Source organism: Citrus sinensis, chromosome 3 (genome assembly GCF_022201045.2).
Source record: "Citrus sinensis cultivar Valencia sweet orange chromosome 3, DVS_A1.0, whole genome shotgun sequence".
Lineage (NCBI taxonomy): Eukaryota > Viridiplantae > Streptophyta > Magnoliopsida > Sapindales > Rutaceae > Citrus > Citrus sinensis.
Window position 1 is genome coordinate 37,886,689 of NC_068558.1, and position 22,555 is coordinate 37,909,243.

The 22,555-nt window shown below is 33.3% G+C and overlaps 3 protein-coding genes and 1 long non-coding RNA gene across 5 annotated transcripts; all 4 read left to right on the forward strand.

The window, feature by feature from the left end:
* The first annotated feature begins 1,227 nt into the window (after positions 1-1,227).
* On the forward strand, positions 1,228-3,323 carry LOC102615812 (3-oxo-Delta(4,5)-steroid 5-beta-reductase). Its single transcript, XM_006478625.3, has 2 exons — positions 1,228-2,026; positions 2,421-3,323. Exons 1-2 carry the CDS (start codon positions 1,336-1,338, stop codon positions 2,882-2,884), a joined length of 1,155 nt encoding a protein of 384 aa, XP_006478688.2. The 5' UTR covers positions 1,228-1,335; the 3' UTR covers positions 2,885-3,323.
* Positions 3,324-6,520: 3,197 nt separating this feature from the next.
* Positions 6,521-7,853, forward strand: LOC127900934 (uncharacterized). Of its 2 annotated transcripts, none has more exons than XR_008052838.1 (2): positions 6,521-6,755; positions 7,581-7,853. It is a non-coding gene; the product is annotated as an uncharacterized LOC127900934 (long non-coding RNA). The 2 variants fall into 2 exon arrangements; XR_008052839.1 differs by lacking the exon at positions 7,581-7,853 and adding an exon at positions 7,091-7,268.
* A 2,802-nt stretch (positions 7,854-10,655) lies between these two features.
* Positions 10,656-13,751, forward strand: LOC102615505 ((S)-8-oxocitronellyl enol synthase CYC2-like). The gene is made up of 2 exons (XM_052436411.1): positions 10,656-11,470; positions 13,079-13,751. Exons 1-2 carry the CDS (start codon positions 10,792-10,794, stop codon positions 13,540-13,542), a joined length of 1,143 nt encoding a protein of 380 aa, XP_052292371.1. The 5' UTR covers positions 10,656-10,791; the 3' UTR covers positions 13,543-13,751.
* A 3,598-nt stretch (positions 13,752-17,349) lies between these two features.
* Positions 17,350-19,424, forward strand: LOC102616203 (3-oxo-Delta(4,5)-steroid 5-beta-reductase-like). The gene is made up of 2 exons (XM_006478708.4): positions 17,350-18,089; positions 18,797-19,424. The coding sequence occupies exons 1-2, from the start codon at positions 17,396-17,398 to the stop codon at positions 19,252-19,254; spliced, it is 1,152 nt and encodes a 383-aa protein (XP_006478771.2). The 5' UTR covers positions 17,350-17,395; the 3' UTR covers positions 19,255-19,424.
* Positions 19,425-22,555: the final 3,131 nt, after the last annotated feature.

Sequence of the window (22,555 nt, forward strand, 5' to 3'; positions counted from 1 at the left end):
AATTATAAAAATGCAGTTATTTCCAATATATATATGCGTGCGCGCGCGTGTGTGTGTGTGTATAGGCTTGTCCTTGTACGGCGTTAGTGTTAGTGTTTGAGTGGTTAGTCATTTTGGTTAAGAATAGTCTAAAGCAAAGTAAGTGGAGTTGGCTCTATGATGGAGTTAGTTTGCAAGAGTTTTATAAGATTAATAATGTTATACTTATTTAATTTAAATACTTAGTTTATATCTTAACTTATGTGATAAATAATATGTTATTATCTGATTGGTTCAAGTTATAGATAATTAAATCTTATTATTTTTAATTAAAATAGTAAATCTCGATTGAAAGTATAATATTACAATTAAAGAAGTAAAATATTGCTCTTATAAGATTTAATGATTGTATGATAATGTATTTATTTTGGTAGTACAATGTTGTAAAAGCCCGATAACTAAATTGGTTATAGTGGATGTGATCCAACTAAATAATTTATTAGGCAATAGCTCCAAGGTCAAATGTACTATGTTAATACGATTTTTAGAAATCTTAATTTCTCTAGTTTAAACAAGACCCATGTATTCATTTTATCAATTAAAGAGATAATTGATGTTAGATGTAAAGAATACAAAGAGTGTAGAAAAACTACATAATGTTGTAACTTATAACAATTTAATAGTTGTACCAATCAAAACAAGTGTAAATTTAGTCATGTAATAGTTTTGAATTATTAAATACATCTCTAACATTATGAAATTTAGCTAAGGTAAACCAAAAAAAAAAATTACTCAAATTAATCTGTAGTTGCACCTACTCGATCGTTTAAAAACATCACAAAGATGCTGCAGTTTTGAAATAATTTAAACGTAAATAGGCTAACAAAGTTTTGATGGTTGGTGAAAATCAAGAATTATCAGACTAGAAAGTAAGAGGTGACGAGTAACGGAGTAAGGATGACGCGTGCCATATCCATTTCGCGGGTGGGGCATTTAGTTCCGATTATGGAAGTGTAATTGGTTGGTGAAAATCAAGAATTATCAGACTAGAAAGTAAGAGGTGACGAGTAACGGAGTAAGAGGTGACGCGTGCCATATCCATTTCGCGGGTAGGGCATTTAGTTCCATTTAAGTGCATCAACGGCTGGATGCAACTGTAACATAATTCTACAATTACACCATAACCGGACCCGTAAAATATTTATTTATCCAACATTATGAACACCCTTTGTTGATAAGTCAAGGCTCGTGACATCTTTTCAACCAGGCGTCGCTTTCTTCAGCATTAATTTCCTCTCATTTCTCTGGAATCTCCTCTGAGAAACAGAAACCAACAGCGTATAGATAATTTCTGTAATGGAAAAGCAAGATCAGAACCCTAAATATCTCTCCTCCTCAGTTGCCCTAATCGTTGGTGTGACGGGCATTTCAGGCTTGAGCTTGGCAGAAGCTCTAAAGAACCCAACCTCGCAGGGCATCCCCTGGAAAGTGTACGGCGCCGCCCGCCGGCCTCCGCCTGGCTGGTTCCCGACTGCTCTCGTCGATCGTTATATAACCTTCGATGCTCTGGACTCCGCTGACACAGCCCTAAAACTCTCTCTGATTTCTCAAGAAATCACTCATCTTTTTTGGGTCCCTTTGCACGCTCAGGAAAGCGAAGAAGTAAACATATTGAAGAACTCGACGATGTTGAAGAATGTGCTCTCCGCTCTTGTAAATTCGAGCAGCGGACGTTCTTGTCTCCGACATGTGGCTTTGCTGACGGGGACGAAACACTACATGGGTCCGATATTTGATCCGTCGCTTGCAGGTCGACTTACGCCTTACGACGTTCCTTTTAAGGAGGACTCGCCCAGACTGCCTTTTCCCAACTTCTACTACGCGTTGGAAGACGTTGCCGCATCGTATTCACCTGCTATAACGTACTCCGTGCATCGTTCGTCGGTCATAATCGGTGCATCTCCAAGAAGCCTGTACAATTCGTTGCTCACTTTAGCGGTGTATGCCACCATTTGCAAGTACCAGGGGTTGCCGTTTCGATACTTTGGTAAGTCCTTAATTATCTCCAGCTTATTTTCTATGTCTAAGTTAATTATAAAATTACTATGGAAAAGTTTGCTGGGTCTTATTAATCAAAGACAAAGTTAAAAACTAGTCAACATGTTCGTTCAATGGCAAATTTCAATAATCTATTTGAGATTTTTTCAAATCACAAGCTAGATATAGCTCTATTACTTTCTACCGTTTATAGGATATGATAAGTTTTATAAAAGTTAATTTAAGGAGCATATATGAGGAATTTTTATAGATAAGTTTATGATTAATATGAGGAATTTTCATAGATAATTTATGGTTAATTATCTTATCAACTCTCCAGCTTAGCAAAATTTTTTTTTCCCTAATCTTCGTCCGAATAGCAATTCTTGAATCTTCCCTTTCAGGTAACAAATACACATGGGAGCATTTTTTCGACGTGTCAGACAGCCGATTGCTAGCAGAGCAACAGATATGGGCAGCAACGACGGATAAGGCCAAGAACCAAGCATTTAACTGCACAAACGGCGACGTTTTTATGTGGAAGAGCTTATGGAAACTGTTGTCAGAAATCTTTGACGTTGAGTTTGTGCCGTTTGATGATGAGAAAAATGAAAAATTTGATGTGGTTGAGATGATGAAGGAGAAAGGAGAAATATGGGATGAGATAGTTGAGAAACATGAGCTGTATAAGACCAAATTGGAGGAGATAACTTGTTTTGAGGCAATGAAACTTGTCTTGCATTTTGAGTTTCAGCATGTCAGTAGCATGAACAAGAGCAGAGAATTTGGGTTCTTTGGGTTTGTTGATACCATGAAGAGTATTAGAATGTGGGTGGGGAAGTTACGAGAGATGAAGATCATACCATGAGATTGAAGAACGTAAATATAGCTGGGCAACTGGGCTTGAAGTTCTGGTTCGGTCTTGTTTTGCCAACCCACATTAGAGTATTGGCCGAAACTCACTCAGTCTAGCCCACCAATGGGTCATATCAATAAGGTAAATGAAGATTAAACAAAATTTGGCCGGAAACAATGGCATGACTAAGCATAATTAGATTGGATGCAAGTTCACGTGTATAGCTGTGGTAGCCATATGTGACCTCTTTTAATCTAAATACCAAGACACATAAATAACCAGCTATACAACTGTACAAGTCAACATGTTTATGTCTCTCATTTATTTCATATATATATATATATATATATATATATATCGTTCTCAGTTGCGGCCGCCCTTATTTTTTTAAATGAGAAAATATGTTGTTAAATTGTGTAGTTTAATAAAGTTATTTTCGAATATACTATAAAGTCGTGTGGTTTAATAACATTAAAATCTTTATATATAAAGTAGTGAAGGTATCATCACCTCATTAAAATGAGGATATTAATAAAAAATAAAAAGTACAAATTTCAATACATTAGATACTATATTTTTCTATCTATTAGTATATTGGAAGTGTTTTTCTTTGGGTATTTTACTAGCATCCTCACATTAAAAAAATGAGGATATCCTCACTAAAGAATGATTATATATTAGTAAAAAATTAAATGAACACATAATTCAATACATTGGAGATTCTATTTTTTTTATATGTTAGTGTATTAAAATTTATATTTTTTTTTGTATTTTACTATCACCCTCATATTAACAAAGTGAGAATATCGGCACTAAAGAATGATAACACACACACACACACACACACACACACACACACATTCTATAGTAAAGGCATACTCATTTTAATAAAGCGAAGAAACAAGAAAACACAGCTTCTAATATATTAGAATCTATATTTTTTTGTATTTTTTGTGCATCCTCACTTTAGCAAAAGTAAAGATGCCCTTACTAGAGAAGGATTTTCAATCAAGAACTCTAATCATATTAAAATCAAGCATAAGCGCAAAGATAAAAAAAACTACATATTTTAAAATATTATAGGAAAAAATATATTGTACTAAAGTCTTATTTTTTTGTTATTTATCTTATGTCTAATTTTAATATAGTCAGAGATTTCTGATTGGATTATCAAAACACAATGATGATTTTAAAAATATTAACGAAACCTTTCTCTTAAATTTGTGATTATGTTTTGATTTTGACTTTTTTTCATTTCGGAACATGTAAATATTCTACCCAAGTAACACAAATTTATTCTAAAATTTTAACATAGAGTAATGATATGTAACCAACTCAAGTTATCTCACTAACTTCTATTTTTCAATTTTATCTTACTATTTTTTAAAATTACCCTTATTAAGACTAAAAAATATAATTTTTATTTTATTTTATTCTCTCTCTTTCTGTTCTCTCTAGCATAACCATCATGCTCACCACTTCATCTACAACGAGTTCATCATCATCATCAAACCGCCACCACATATTTTCTTCACCATCAATACATCAGCTCCATCAATAAATAATGAGTTTTAATGTTTAGATTTTGTTAAATTTTATGAACAAATGATGGGTTTTTTTTTTGTTATTGATAGTATTTGTTTTGATTTTGCATGATAACGTAGAATTTTGTTTAATTTTAATTTGACAACTGATTAAGAGTTAGTATTTGATTCAAATCGTGAATCAATTTAAAAAAATAAGAGAGATGTAAAAGATAGAGATAAGAAGTTAATGTATTAAGAGCTTGAGAGAGAAGAAAAAATATTAAATTTTAATTAATTAATTAATTAATTAATTATTTTTCACTATAAGCGATTCTAAAATAAACAATATTAATTTGAAAATAATGGTTGGTGAGATAAGTTTGAGGAGACAAATATCACCGCTCTTTAACAGATTCTTTGCATGTGACTAGTCCATGGAATTGGTCATATTTCATGTGGGCCTTTTTGTCTACATCAAACGTGATCTTGACTCAAATTTTTAAAAATAGTCTAATCTTAATCTTTTTATCCTTCTAACAAACGCACTTGTAAGGTTATCTCCATTAATAATACATAACCGATGTATATGTTATTCATCCTATTATTTTGATTTAGTTATTATCTTTTTGATATTTTAAGTTGTTATTGTCTCTTATCTTATTTGAATTTAATTAGAATTAGTATTTGAACTCCACGTGCCCGTCGTGGGTGCCAATTAGTAGGCAACTAACTTAGTGAAAATAAATTCTTGGGTTAAAATGATGAGGTAATGGCCTATTACTGCTTACGTTAATATAATTAACAAAATCTTGTTTATATTTGAACTTCTTAAAATTATTGGGTTAAAACAAAAATTCTAAGATATATTGGAACCACGCTTGCTGTCTGGGTAAAGAGAGAATTCAACTTAATTTTATTCCCCTTACTTTTTGTATGCATAAAATAAACTTGAAGTTTACTTGAATATACCATGAAATTAAGGGAAAGTGGCCCATCGCTCCTCAGATTCTAAGACATACCATTTTTAGAAATGCTAGATTCTCTGGTCTTAACAGAACTTGTGTATTCATTCTATTAATTAAAGAGATAGGTGGTGTTAGATAAAAAGAATAAAAAAGGTTAAGTTACATAATGTTTTAACTTACAAAAATTTAAAGAGTTGCATCAGTTAAGTCAAGTGTAATTTAGTTATTAAATATTTTTTGAATTATTAGATACAACTCTTTGATTGTTATAATTAATTACAACATTATGTAATTTAACTAAGGTGCAAAAAAAAAATTAAATAAATTAATTTGTGGTTTTGTCTATCGATCGTTTGAAAATATCACAAAGACCCTGCAGTTTTGAAATAAATTAAATGTAAACAGGTTAATAAAATACCACTTGTTAGAAAAAAACAAGAGTTATCCTGCAAGAAGATAAGCATAAAAAAGGAAAGGTGGCGAGTAATGGAGTAAGGACCATGCACGCATTATCTTTTTAGCTGCTTCGCAATTTAATACGAAATAATAATGGTAGTACGTTATTGATTTGTAGATCCCCTCTATGGTTAGGTCAAAGGTCATGACATTTTTTCCACCAGGCCGAGCTTTCTTCAACATTAATTTCCTCTCATTTCTCTGATATCTCCACTGCGAAGCAGAAATTACCAGCATATGTATAATTTGTGTCATGGAAAAGCAAGATCAAAACCCTAAATCAGTTGCCCTAATCATTGGGGTGACTGGCATTTCAGGCTTGAGCTTAGCAGAAGCTCTAAAGAACCCAACCGCGCAGGGCAGCCCCTGGAAAGTGTACGGCGCGGCCCGCCGGCCTCCGCCTAGCTGGTTCCCGACTGCTCTCGTCGATCGTTATATAACCTTCGATGCTCTGGACTCCGCTGACACAGCCCTAAAACTCTCTCTGATTTCTCAAGAAATCACTCATCTTTTTTCGGTCCCTTTGCACGCTCAGGAAAGCGAAGAAGTAAACATATTCAAGAACTCGACGATGTTGAAGAATGTGCTCTCCGTTCTTGTAAGTTCGAACAGCGGACGTTCTTGTCTCTGACATGTGGCTTTGCTGACGGGGACGAAACACTACATGGGTCCGATATTTGATCCGTCGCTTGCAGGTCAACTTATGCCTTACGCGCGAAGTTCCTTTTAAGGAGGACTCGCCCAGACTGCCTTTCCCCAACTTTTACTACGAATTGGAAGACGTTGCCGCATCGTATTCGCCAGCTATAACGTACTCCGTGCATCGTTCGTCGGTCATAATCGGTGCATCTCCAAGAAGCGTATACAATTCGTTGCTCACTTTAGCGGTGTATGCTACCATTTGCAAGTACCAAGGGTTGCCGTTTCGATACTTTGGTAAGTCCTTAATTATCTCCAATTTAATTATAAAATTACTATAAAAAAATTTGTTGGGTCGTATTAAATATTAATCAAAGATAAAGTTAAAAACCAGTCAACATGCTCGTTCAATGGCAGATTTCACTGATCACTTTGAGATTTATTCAAATTACAAGCTAGATATAACTCTATTAGTTTCCAACGTTTGTAGGATACGATAAACTTTATAGAAGTTAATTTAAGGAGAATATATGAGGAATTTTTATAGATAAGTTTATAATTATTTTCAAAATCAAATCTAACATGGTAAAGCTAATTTATTTGTGATCCCTCTTATCCCTTTTCGGTGACAGGCGTGCTTAATTTCTTAAGATTCCAAGGTTGTACAAAGATTTACCGAAAGACGAAAATTACAGATTTAATTTAAGACATTATTTATACTGTAAAATTCGTTCTTTTACAAATCTTTGTATAAGGTGTTGGATGTCAGTATTTAAAAAACGTGTAGATCCATGACTGGAAATTTTCATTTGTATGTGTGTAGAACTATCAGTTGCAGCAAAAATAAATAAATACATAACAAAAATAATTCACAGGTAAGGGCATTTCCACGAAGTTGAAACTCAAACTGTACTATCTAACTATAATTTAAGACTAGCCGTATTAAAATTATGGTACCAACTAGTTGAGTTGGTAAAAGCAAGAGGTTTATAAATCATACTGCACTCACATGAGTGGAACGGGATTGAGTTCTTGTTAAGCTAAATAATAAAAGAGGTATTATAATCGCACCACACAATCTAGTTGTGCAAAGTAGTGACGTTGAGACTATGACCATGACAGTTTACTGGGGCAATTCATCGAACAGCGGATTTGTTGAGTTATGTTCTACATTGACTAGAAAAGGAGAGATACTTGGATTTGTAAGGAGGTAGGTCACTTCACCTAAAAGGCTAGTTTTTTTAGGTTGGATTCCAAGAAATCTTATGCTTAGTCTCCCAGCAAGTGGTATCACAGCTAGATCCTGTATCTGGAATGTGGTGGTGGAACAACTCATGTGTGTCGGACGAAAGTACCGGAGTCCGGTGGTAACACAAATTTATTTTTTATTTTTCATTTCCAAACATGTAAATATTCTACCCAAGTAACACAAATTTGTTTTAAAATTTTAATATAGAGTAATGATATTTGACCAACTCAAAATTTCTTACTAACTTCCATTTTTTAATTTATCTTACTCTTTTTTCAAAATTACCCTCATTAAAATAAAAAAATTTATTTTTATTTTATTTTATTCTCTCTCCTCCCGCTCTCTATAGCATAACTACCACCCCCACAACTTCGTCTACAACGAGTTTATCGTCCTCATCATCAAATCACTACCGCATATTTTCTTCACCATCAATACATCATCTCCCTCAACATATGATGAGTTTTAATGTTTGAATTTTTTTAAACTTTATGAAGAAATAATTAAGGTTATTTTAATAATACATAACCGATGTATGTGTGATTCATTCTGTTAATTTGATTTATTTGTTATCTTTTTTGTATTTTAACTCGTTATTATCTCTTATCTTATTTGAATTTAATTAGAATTAGTAACTTTGAACTCCACATGCATTTTGTGGGTGCCAACTAGGCAACTAGTTCAATGAAATAAATTCTTCGGTTAAAATGATAAAATAATGACCCATTACTTCTTACATTAATATAATTAACAAAATCTCTAAGTCTTTAGTCAAACATCAAGTTGTGTGTTTCATTCTATCAGTTCAAGATATAATCGGTGATTAGAGAGAGTAAAACAGCAATATATAGATATTATTCTATTAAATACTTGTAGTATTTTTTTTAATAACTAACTTTATGAAATTTTTCAAAATAAAAATTTTATGTGACGTGTTCCAATATTAATGTACCTACATGTTTTTGGAAAAAAGAACGACAAAGATCTCCCCCCCCCCCCCCCCAAAAAAAGGTAGGTGACCCACGTGCATTATTCCTGTTGTTGTTTTTCAAACAAATGGCCAAATCAAAAAGGGAAAAACTACTAAAGGCCAAGACTATTCGAGTCTTTCAAATAATAATATTTATTTAATATCTTTTCATTTTCTAATAATTAGATGCAGACGAATAAATGGTATTGGCAAAAATAATTAAAAACTATTTATTCAAACTCTGAATTATCTCTACTAAAACTACGTAACTCACATGTGAACCATCTAATTAAGGTTATGTATCCTATTAATTTGATTTATTTGGCATCTTGTTTGTATTTTAAGTTCTTAAAATTATTGGGTTAAAATAAAAATTCTGAGATATATTGGAACCACACTTGCTGTTTGGGTAAAGAGAGAGTTTTACTTAATTTATTCCTCTTACTTTTTGTATGCATAAAATAAACTCGAAATTATTAGGGATGACAATGGGCACGGCCCGCAAGCGGGTTTGTCATTACTAAATCCGCACCCACACAAAATTTAAATTACCAAACCCACTTGTAACCCGTTGACGGTTTTAATTTTTTTAAGAAAACTTACCTACTACGGATTTTGACAATTACCAAACCTGCAATGATACTCGGTGTATTTTTCGTCGATTTTCATATTTAAAATCACAAGTGTTCAATATAAAAATTTATAATAATAATCTAAAATTCTACATAACATATTCAATTCTAAATTGAATCAATGTAAATGAAAAATTAAAATTTCAACATCAATCTAACACAAATTCTTGAATTTAAATATAAAATACACAAGTTCAAAAAAAAAAAACCGCTAACTGGTATCTAAAACTAACAATTATTATTTCATATTATTATTCAACACAAGTTCTAAGAGAAGATTTTCATTTCATTCAACATCATTAGCACACATCCAACACGATTCCTACAATAATAATTAAGATTAATATTTTTTAAATGCTAGTCCAAAGAATAAAATTATAATAATGAAATAATCTATACACTAAGTTAAAGAATAATAGTCTACACAAAATTATTATAAGTATAAAATAATCGATGCATTAAGTTAAAGAAACTTAGTTTCTTACCTCATAAACAATATCGTCATCTTTGGAGAATATCATCAACAATATCTACATGCGTTAGGTTTAAATATTTTTAAATTAAACCTTTAAAAAATATTTAAAAAAAGTTTTGGGTTTGATGGATACCCATGTGGGTATCCACTAGATATTTTACAAACACCAAACCCACCTGCAACAAGCGCGGATTTTGATTTGTGATACCAAATCCGTCCACAACCCACAAAATTACCCACAGTGAGTGCGTTTATGTGGATTTACGGGTACCATTGCTATCCTACTCGAATATACCATGAAATTAAGGGATAATGGCCCATCACTCCTCAAGATTAGTATCATTCTAGAAATCCTAGATTCTCTGGTCTTAACAAAACCCGTGTATTCATGCTATTAATTCAAGAGATAGGTGGTGTTAGATAAAAAGAACAAAAAAGGTATGGTGAAGTTGCATAGTGTTGTAACTTACAATAACTTAATTGATGCATCAATTAAGTCAAGTGTAATTTAGTTATTAAATATTTTTTACATTATTAAATACAACTCTTAGATTGTTATAAATTACAACATTGTGTAATTTAGCTAAGGCATTAAAAAAATTACAAAAATTAATTTGTAGTTCTGTCTGCTCGATCGTTTGAAAATATCACAAAGACCCTGCAGTTTGAAATAAATTAAATGTAAATGGGTTGACGAAATATCAGTGGTTAGATAAAAACGAGAATTATCCGACAAGAAGATAAACATAAATTAAAAAAAAAAAAAACGTTAGGTGGCGACTGGCGAGTAATGGGGTACCATGCATACATTATCTTTTTGCTGTTTCGCATTTAGTTCGAACTAATAATGGTAGTACATTATTGATTTATAGATACCCTTTATTGTTAAGTCAAAGGTCGTGACATTTTTTCCACTAGGCCGAGCTTTCTTCAACAGTAATTCCCTCTTGTTTCTCTGATATCTCCACTGAGAAACAGCAATTAACAGCGTATATGTAATTTGTGACATGGAAAAGCAAGATCAAAACCCTAAATCAGTCGCCCTAATCATTGGGGTGACGGGCATTTCAGGCTTGAGCTTAGCGGAAGCTCTAAAGAACCCAACTACCCCTGGCAGCCCCTGGAAAGTGTACGGCGCCGCCCGCCGGCCTCCGCCCGGCTGGTTCCCGACTGCTCTCGTCGATCGTTATATAACCTTCGATGCCCTAGATCCCACTGACACAGCCCTAAAACTCTCTCTGATTTCCCAAGAAATCACTAACCTTTTTTGGGTCCCTTTGCAGGTTCAGGAAAGCGAAGAAGTAAACATATTCAAGAACTCGACGATGTTGAAGAATGTGCTCTCCGTTCTTGTAAGTTCGAACAGCGGACGTTCTCGTCTCCGACATGTGGCTTTGCTGACGGGGACGAAACACTACATGGGTCCGATATTTGATCCTTCGCTTGCAGGTCAACTTATGCCTTACGAAGTTCCTTTTAAGGAGGACTCGTCCAGACTGCCTTTCCCCAACTTTTACTACGAATTGGAAGACGTTTCCGCATCGTATTCGCCGGCTATAACGTACTCCGTGCATCGTTCGTCGGTCATAATCGGTGCATCTCCAAGAAGCCTGTACAATTCGTTGCTCACTTTAGCGGTGTATGCTACCATTTGTAAGTACCAAGGGTTGCCGTTTCGATACTTTGGTAAGTCCTTAATTATCTCCAAGTTAATTATAAAGTTACCATACAAAAGTTTGCTGAGTCGTATTAATCGAAGACAAAGTTAAAAACCAGTCAACATGTTCGTTCAGAGGCAAATTTCATTGATCTCTTTGAGATTTATTCAAATTAAGAGCTAGATATAGCTCTATTAGTTTCGAGCGTTTATAGGATACGATTAACTTTATAGAAGTTAATTCAAGGAGGATATATGAGGAATTTTTATAGATAAGTTTATGATTATTTTCAAAATCAAATCTGACATGGTAAAGCTAATTTATTTGTGATCCCTCTTATCCCTTTTCGGTGACAGGCGTGCTTAATTTCTTAAGATTCCAAGGTTGTACACAAGATTTATCGAAAGATGAAAATTATAGATTTAATTTAAGACATTATTTATACACTAAAATTCGTTCTTTTACAAATCTTTGTATAAGGGGTTGTATGTCTGTATTTAAAAAACGTGTAAATCCATGACTCGAATTTTTCATTTGTATGTGTGTAGAACTATCAGTTGCAGCAAAAATAAATAAATATATAACAAAAATAATTCACAGGTAAGGGCATTTCCACGAAGTTGAAACTCAAACTCTACTATCTAACTATAATTTAAGACTAGCCGTATTAAAATTATGGTACCAACTAGTTGAGTTGGTAAAAGCAAGAGGTTTATAAATCATACTGCACTCACATGAGTGGGACGGGATTGAGTTCTTGTTAAGCTAAATAATAAAAGAAGTATTATAATCGCACCACACAATCTAGCTGTGCAAAGTAGTGACACTGAGACTATAACCATGACAGTTTACTGGGGCAATTCGTCGCACAGCTGATTTGTTGAGTTGTGTCTCACATTAGTTAGAAAAGGAGAGATACTTGGGTTTATAAGGAGGTAGGTCACTCCACCTAAAAGACTAGTCTTTTTGGATTGGATACCTAAAAATCTTATACTAAGTTCCCCTAACAAGTGGTATCAGAGCTAGACTCTACAGTAAGAATGTGGTGGTGGAACAACTCACGTGTGTCAGACGAAAGGACCGGAGTTTGGCGGTGGTTTCTTCCGAGGGAGGATTGTTGAATTGTGTCCCACATTAGCTAGTAAATGTGAGATACATGGGTTTATAAGGAGGATATGTCACTCCATCCAATAGACTAGTCTTTTGGGTTGGATACCTAAAAATTTTATGTTAAGTCCCACAACAAGTGGTATCAGGGCTAGATCTTAGTAGCCGGAATGTGATGGTGGAACAACTCAAATGTGTCAGACAAAAGGTCCGGCAGTGGTTTCGTCTGAAAGGGGATTGTTGAGTTGTGTCAATGTGAGATACTTGGGTTTATAAAGAGGTAGATCACTCCACCTAAAAGACTAGTCTTTTGGATTAGATAACTATAAATCTTATGATAAGTCTCCCCAACATGATTCATTTACTCAAACACTTGCCTCATAGTATAAAACACAAAGGAAACATTTCTGTTAATTATCCTAACACAAAGGAAACATTTCTGTTAATTATCCTATCAAATCTCCAGTTCAGCAATTTTTTTTTTCCCTAAACTTCGTCCTAATTGCAATTCTTGAATATTCCCTTTCAGGTAACAAATACACATGGGAGCATTTTTTCGACGTGTCAGACAGCCGATTGCTAGCAGAGCAACAGATATGGGCAGCAACGACGGATAAGGCCAAGAACCAAGCATTTAACTGCACAAACGGCGACGTTTTTATGTGGAAGAGCTTATGGAAACTGTTGTCAGAAATCTTTGACATTGAGTTTGTGCCGTTTGATGATGTGAAAAATGAAAAATTTGATGTGGTTGAGATGATGAAGGAGAAAGGAGAAATATGGGATGAGATAGTTGAGAAACATGGGCTGTATAAGACCAAATTGGAGGAGATAACTTGTTTTGAGGCAATGAAACTTGTCTTGCATTTTGAGTTTCAGCATGTCAGTAGCATGAACAAGAGCAGAGAATTTGGGTTCTTTGGGTTTGTTGATACCATGAAGAGTATTAGAATGTGGGTCGGCAAATTGAGAGAGATGAAGATCATACCATGAGATTCAAGATTCAAGATCATAGTTGTAGCAAGTAAATATAGCTGGGCTTGATGTTTTGGTTCGGTCATGTTTTAGCCAACCCACATTACCAATTTGAAAATGTTGTAAACTCAACTATTTTTTTACTTGTCATTGTACCACGGGCATAAAAAAGTATGATATCGATGAACTGGTTTTAGATATTCTTAATAATTTTGTTTCAAATAGTATTCTCATCTTCACAATTTTATTTATATCTTTCTAAAAAATTTGTGAACTTGCAGTTTCCAAGTAATTATTTTGCTAATACCATTTATTCGTCTATATTTAATTATTACAAAATGGAAGGTTCTTAAATAAATAATTTTATTTCAAAAGTTCGAATTAGTCTTGGCCTTTAGTAGTTTTTTCTTTTTAATTTGGCCATTTGTTTAGGAACTAAAACGCAAGACGGCAAAAGAAATAATGCGCGTGGTAGTTACCCACCCCACCTTTTTTTTTTTGGGTATCTCCGTCATTTTTTTTTATGCACGTGGGTATATTAATGTTGGAACTCGTTACATAAATTTTTTATTTTGAAAAAATTTCATAGGTTAGTTATTAAAAAAAAATTTGTAAGTGTTTAATGGAATAATACGTATGTATTTCTGTTTTACTCTCTCTCTAAACAGCAATTAGCTCTTGAATTGATAGAATGAAATATACAACTTGATGTTTACGTAAGAAGTGATGGGTTATTGTCTCATCATTTTAACCCAAAAATTTATTTCATTGAACTCCTTGGCATCCACGACGCACGAGTTCATAGTTACTAGTTCTAATTAAATTCAAATAAGATAAGAGATAATAACAAGTTAAAATATAAATAAGATGATTAATAAATCAAATTAATAGAATGAATCACATTTAGGTAGACCTTATAAGTGCATTTGGTAGAAGGATAAAAAGATTGAGATTAGATTATTTTAAAAAATTTGAATCCAAGATCAAGTTTGCTGTAGACAAAAACGCCCACATAAAACATTACCAATTCCATTGACTAATTACAAAAAAAGAATATGTTAAAGAAAAATGATATTTGATCCCGCTAATTTATCTCGTCAACCATCACTTTTTAAATTAATATTATTCATATTGCTATGACAAAAATTAAAAATTTATTTTTTTCTTCTCTCTCAAGCTCTCAATACAGTAACTTCTCATCTCTTCATCTCTCTCATGTCTCTCTCCCTCTCTCTCTTTTAACTGATTCATAGTTTGAATCAAATATTAACTTACAATTAGTTCCCATATTGAAATTAGACAAATTTTACCACGCAAAATCAAAACTAATATTTTCAATAATAATAAAAACCATCATTTGTTCATAAAATTTAACAAAATCCAACACCAAAACTCATCATATGGTGGTAGAAGTGATGGATTGATGGTGAAGAAAATATGTGATGGTCATTTGATGATGAACTCATTGTAGATGCAGTGGTGGGGGTAATGGTTATGCTAGAGAGAAGATGAAGAGGAGGGAAAATAAAATAAAATTAATAATAATAATTTTTTATTTTAATAATGGTAATTCTGAAAAGTAGTAAAATAAGTTGAAAATAGGAGTTAATGTGATAACTTGAGGCGGTCAAATAACATTACGTTAAAATTTTAGAAGAAATTTATGTTACTTGGGCAGAATATTTACATGTTTGGAAATAAACAAAGAAAAAATCCGAACATCAAGAGAATTTTAATAGAAGTGTTTCATTAATACTTTTAAAATTATCATCGTGTCTTTGATTATACACACACACATAAATACACAGACACAAACCGGTGTGAAATCCACTACACGGGTCCGATATCTGATCCCTCACTTACCGGTCAACTTACACGATATTTGATCCACAACTTTTTGCTGCATCGTGCTCACCGGCTATAACGTACTCTGTGCATCATCCGTCGATCATAGTCGGTGCATCTTCAAGAAGCCTACACAATTCGTTGCTCCCTTTGGCTGTGCATACTAACATTTGCAAGTACCAAGGGTTGCCGTTTCGATACTTTGGTAAGAGGCCTTAATTATCTCTTAACTTTTTTTAAAAAAATTTTGTTATTCAACATAATTGTGAGAATTACTATAGAAAAGTTTGAAAAGTGTCGTAAATAATGAAAGAAAAAGTGAAAAATAGTCCACATATATATGCGTTTAATGGCAAATATCATTAATCTCTTTGAGATTTGTCCATATTACGAGCAAGCTCGATCTCTTGGTTTGGATCGTTTAATGGATATTTGATAAATTTTATAAATGTTTAAGGAGGTATATATGAGTAATTATTTTATGGATGTTTTTATATGATTGTTTTCAAAATCAAACGTGACATGGTAAAGCCAATTAATTTTGTAATCTGTAATTTTATATCCAATGAAATTAAGCAAGCATGCATCCTTTTTTTGGTGCAGAAAATAATCGCCATTTTTTAGAAATTCCGATGTTGTACAAAGAATTAATAAATGATGAAAAAAAAAATTTAACTTGAGACATTATTTGTACAATAACATATATGATTTTGCAACCTTTTACACAAATAGTTGGATATCAGCACTTTATACGAGTTTTGATTATGTGCGTAAAACTACTAATTACAGCACAAATAAATAAATACATGACAAAAATAATTCTTAGGTAGGACATTCACACGAAACTGAGGTCGAATTCTACTATTTGACTATGATTTAGGACTGTAATAATATTACACCTCCACAATCTTGCTTGGCAAAAGAGTCACGTTGAGACTATGGCAATTCATCGAACAGTTGATTCATTTAATCAAACACTTGCCTCAAACTATAGAGCAAAATGAATTTTCTTTTTTTTTTTTTAATCAAATCTCAATATTCACATTTTTTTTCCCCGGAATCCTCATTAATTCTAATATGGCAATTAATAAATATCGTTCCTTGAAGGTAACAAATACACATGGGAGCATTTTTGCGACGTGTTAGACAGCCGATTGCTAGCTAGCAGAGCAACAAATATGGGCAGCGACAACTGAGAAGGCCAAGAACCAAGCCTTTAACTACATAAACGGCGGCGTTTTTACCACAGTGATTCGGGCTTCCCAATATAATTTCATAATATCGTGTCCATACTACCTTAATTAAGTATCGTGTTAATATATTATTAATGTAGAGTTGTACCTACTCCATTAAACAGATGACAAACAACTGAAACAAGGTACTGCTGTTTTGAAATAAATGAAATAGATTAACAAAATATTAAATATTAAATATTAATGGTTCGCTATACTTTTTAGGTAAAAACAAAAGGTAGCCGACAAGAAGATAACCACAAAAATTAACAAAGAGTGGGGTGACGACCATGCATATATGATTCGCTTTTGCCATTTTGGCATTTATTTCCTTATCCCCAATACCAAAGGATAAAAATAAAAATATAAGAGACTACTGTAAAAGTGAAGAGTATTCGAACATTTCGAATAATTGTATCTATTTGATATCTTTTAATTTTTTTAATTAAATATAGAGAAATATATGGTATTATCCAAAATTAATTTGAAATTTTAAGTTTTGGCTTTCAAGAAAATATAGATATAGATAAATTGTGATAATGAGAATACTCATTGAAACAAAATTTTTATAAATATTTAAAGAGGTGGGATTATATGCATTTTAAAAATTAAAATTTGTTATGCTAAATATTAAATTTATATCATTTTCAAGTTGGTAATATAAAAATCTCTTAATTATCACAGCCAATAATAAATACCCTCATTAAGTCAAAGCTCCTGACATCTTTCCCCCAGGCCGAGGTTTATTTGTCTGATGAGAAATAGAAATTAACGGCATAAATATAATTTGTGTCATGGGTAAGCAAGATGAAAACCCTAAACATCCCTCTTCATCAGTTGCCTTAATCATTGGGGTGACAGGCATGGCAGGCTTGAGCTTAGCAGAAGCTCTAAAGAATAATCCAACAATACCAGGCGGCCCCTGGAAAGTCTACGGCACTGCCCGCCGACCTCCGCCCAGCTGGTTCCCGTCTTCTCACGTCGATCATTACATAACCTTCGATGCCCTAGACTCCACTGACACAACCCAAAAGCTCTCCTCGATTTCTCAAGAAGTCACTCATCTTTTTTGGGTCATGTTCCAGCGTTTGAAAAGCGAAGAAATCAACATATCCAATAACTCAACAATGTTTAAGAATGTGATGTCCGTCGTCGTAGACTCGAATAAGGGACGCTCTCGCCTCCGCCACGTTACTTTGCTAATGGGGACGAAGCACTACATGGGTCCGGTATTTGATCCGTCACTTGTAGGTCAACTTATCGGTCACGATCCTCCGTTTAAGGAGGACTCGGTTAGGTTGCCTTTCCCAAACTTTTACTATGCGGTTGAAGACATTGCAGCGTCATATTCGCCGGCTGTAACGTACTCCGTGCATCGCTCGTCGATCATAATCGGTGCATCTTCAAGAAGCCTGAACAATTCATTGCTCACTTTGGCTGTGTATGCCACCATTTGCAGGCACCAAGGGTTGCCGTTTCGATACTTGGGTAAAGGCCTTAATTAATTACTCTTCCATTTTTTATTTATTTTTGGCTGAAAAATGATTATAGTGTCGCTGCGAGTGTGTATTTGTACGAGTGGTCAGACTCTAATATCTAACTATAATTTAATACTATATTATAATTAAACTTTACAATCAAGCTTCAAATTCATAATTTAAAATATGCCTTTGAAGAGTTATAATTGTACGTGACAAGATTACATTAGATAATCGATGCCTGTGAGACTTAAAAGACCAAGGAGTTAAGAAATGCAAATAATGACTAGGAACTGAAGAACACAATGCTGCAAGCTATGAGAATTCGAATTTTCCGGCGTACTTTGTATTTCATCGATCATTCGATAATGGCTCATGACCACTGTCCTAATGCTAAGCATGGTACTTATCAATCCTTGAGCTATTAAGAGAATAATTCTCGAGCTTGCTGAGTCATCTTCACCAGTCACCGCCTTCAGCTGAATCATGTGCCACGTTACCGCTTGCTGTGAAAGGGAGTGATGCTGAGACTATGACCATGACAGTTCGCTGAGGCAATTCATCGAACAGCTGATTCATTTAATCAAACAGCTGCCCATACTATACCACACGGGAAACATTTTAGTTATCTTATCAAATCTCAAGCATCACATTCTTTTTTTTTGTTTTTTTTCCTAATTTTCGTTCCAATAGCAATTCATGGATCTTCACTTTCAGGTAACAAATACACATGGGAGCATTTTTGCGACATGTCAGACAGCCGAGTGCTGGCAGAGCAACAAATATGGGCAGCAACGACGGATAGGGCCAAGAACCAAGCTTTTAACTGCACAAACGGCGATGTTTTTACATGGAAGAGCTTGTGGAAACTGTTGTCAGAAATCTTTGACGTTGAATTTGTGCCGTTTGATGAGAAAGAAAAGTTTGATGTGGTTGAGATGATGGAGGAGAAAGGAGAAATATGGGATGAGATTGTTGAGAAACATGGGCTGTACAAGACCAAAATGGAGGAGATTACTTGCTTTGAGGCACTTAATACTGTGTTGCATTTACAGTTTCAGCATGTTAGTAGCATGAATAAGAGCAGAGAATTTGGGTTCTTTGGGTTTGTTGATACTATGAAGAGTATTAGAACGTGGGTGAAGAAATTGAGAGAGATGAAGATCATACCATGAAGATCAAGAGTTTATTCTAGTTCTTATAATTGAGGGGGAATCTACGATCAGAGTTTTTAAATCTATATAATATATTCAAGGGTCGTGATCACAAACTTATTGTTAGTTATAACATCTGTTTTAAAAGTATATAATTTACACTCTTTTAGATAATAATAAGAAATTGAAGAAAGCAAATAATGAGCACAATTTCTCTCTTCATTTTTATCGGTATCTTTCTCTTATTAATCCGTTTAGACCACTTGTGCCCCATTGCAAATAAATTACTTGTAGATTCTTTTTTACAACCGAAAAAAAAAGAAAGGTAATTTACGTAGGAAATGATGCAATACAAATACAACCAACACTGTTACAAATATGTAAATTTTAGGTGTATTCAAAATCTAATACAATCCTCTCAATCCATCTTATTTGTAAAAAATTGATCCGCAAAAATTAGATCTATGAATTAGCGGATTAGTTTAGATTCAAAATTTAAAAATTCGTAGTCCATGGATTGGATGTGGATTTACTTTTGTAAATTAACAAAATCCGCGAATTGAATGCAAAAATTTGTTAATTAAAAAATATAACTTGTAAATATAGCATGACTACTTACTAGTAAATAAATAATTTAAAATATAGTTAAATTAACACCACACTATATATTATCCGACAATAATATAAAATAAAAATAATTAAATAAATAAATAAATATAACTTTATTAGCAGTAAAAATTTATATTGTCATTCTATTTTTTTAAATTGATAATTTTTCTTTTGTCTTACACGATCAAAGATTTCGAGAGTCAACAAGAATTTATTTGATGATCCTTAATAGCATTTGATGCGATAGTAAGTAAGAGTAAATATTTATTAATTATTTTTATCAAATAAAATATTTATTTATTTATTATTTATTTCAATTATGTCTGTTTTATTTAGGTTAAATTATCAAATACTATTTAGAGGTGGACATGTTGACAGATCTACTGAAAATTTATTGAAAATATAATTCAATAATGGAACCTCTCAGGCCTCAGCTAGGCGAATATTCAAACTAAAAAACAAAGCCATGATAACCTGAGAACAAATGATTTGTTGCTTTGCACAACAAAACCAAACAAGAAAGACTGATATTTAAAGAGAGAAACATAATAAAAAGAAGAAACCGAGGTCACCGGACGGAGATGCTCGACGGCGACGGCCCAAAATGACGGAATTGGGAGCTCTAGAACTACCCTCAACTGTTTGTGCAACTATAAATCCTATTTTCTCTTCATATTCATTGAGATCTGTTGACTTGTATATCATTCCGATGTAAACAAACCATCTTTTCATAGATCCAGCGGTCCTTAAAAATTCTAAAATAACGATCCCTCAAGACAAGACCGTTAAAAAACCAGATTTCATTAGAATTGGCCCGCGCACGACTGAGATATCAAAAGAGAAACCTGATTTAGTTTTTCTTTTTTCAGCTTTTTAAGGAATTGGGTGTGAATCAGAAGAGGCGTATGATGAGATCGTCAACAGAAAAATGGATTAGAAAGTGGTTTAATTATTGAAAACGGGGCAGTAATACCAATCCTATCCGACAAATATGACAGACATTTAAATATTTGAGTACAAGCATTAATAAAATAATGGAGAGCTCCATTCCAATTTCCAAGCCATTATCATTATCTTTTTAAGCTGTTATAGGAAACAACATTGTTTAAATGGGGATCCAAGCAACGCCAGGTGCAAACGTCTTTTAGAAATTACAAAATTGAAGAGCCAAAGAGGCCAACCTGCTAAGGTTTGGTTCCTGGACAGTGCAGATTGCTGGCAGCAACAGCTAAATTTACAAATACGCTAAAAATACATAGATAAAATATAGTTTTTTTAAAAATAATAATATAAGATGAATACTTAGCTAATTTTTTTTTTTTTAAATTTAGTTTAACAGTAATTAACTCAATTCCCTCCCCAACATGTGAGTGAATCGTAGCCACAACTTGTTTTTAGGATGGGATTATACCACCTCAACTAATTGGAACCCACTAATACTGATTGATTAAAAGACGCTTTTGTGCATTCATCGCTGGGTAAATCATCTTCTTTTGTGGTTCATCTCTGGGTAAATCATCTTCATCACAGTAAATATTCTTAGCCATCTGCCAAAGCTGAAGAATGCTACCTTGTATCCTGAAAAAGGGAGGGGAAACAATCGATTCAATAAAGGCAAGGCACAATAGGAATGATCATTTAATTAATAAGGTATGTACTCCGTAAGAACGAGATAGACAGAAGACAGAATGAGGAAGAGATTTCACTTTTAATGGGAACCTACATCCGATTCATTTTTGCAAAAAAGATTAAATATGACATGAGTGCACGGTCAACTTCACGGCATTTAAATTTTCTAGTTATCCATTGGTTTTTACAACAAGAAGCTCTTCAGATCCAAAAGACAAAAATGCATTTATTGTGAATCTTTACTTCTAAAGAAACAAAACACTTGCAGACAAGTCAGTAACAACTCATTTTTTTACAAGAAACTGAGAAAATTGTATTAATTAAAGATGGGAAATGAGTACATCGGAAATGTGGACCTATCCATGAAGAAAGCTAAGAAACCAAGGGGAAAACAAAAAATTACATTTCAAAATCAATTACCAAAATATGAAACATTTGCAGAGAAGACAGTAGTAGTTGAAACCTGCCAATAAATTACCATTGAAAAGGGGCAGAATGAAACAACTTTCCTTCTTGATACATCTCCCAAATTTTTAGCATTTTAAAGCATAATAAAAATGATCATTTGACATGAACCATATCAACCCAACCAGACTCATATGACCAAGTCTTAATTTTAGTTGTTACAGAAGGATTACTATCCTAAGGCACTCCCATGCACCTACAAATGTTGAGAATTTGATCATTAATTCTAGAAAAAAGAGATTGAAGCAACTAAGTCCAAAATAGAATCAGTTGCCAATTCAGATGGCAAGAAAAAACATAACAAGTTCAAGAGATGAAAAGAATAACACAAATGCATACATACGCTATTAAAATATATTGAAGTGTTGAGATTCACAAACCGAGAGGCGACAGCATTCGACTGTTAGATTATATAATGTTGCTGGTGATTAATATACAGAGCATATGTGTGCAGCTGAGCTGAGTTGCTGAGTTGGCTTATGATGAGTTTGTGAAGGAGTGCAGATGGTGTGTGTATCTGAGCTGGATGGTGGTTAACAAGAATTCTAGCACTGTTGAAGTATTAACAGGTGGCATATTGTAATAGGCTTAGAGAAATATTTGTTAGTAATCAGTTAGT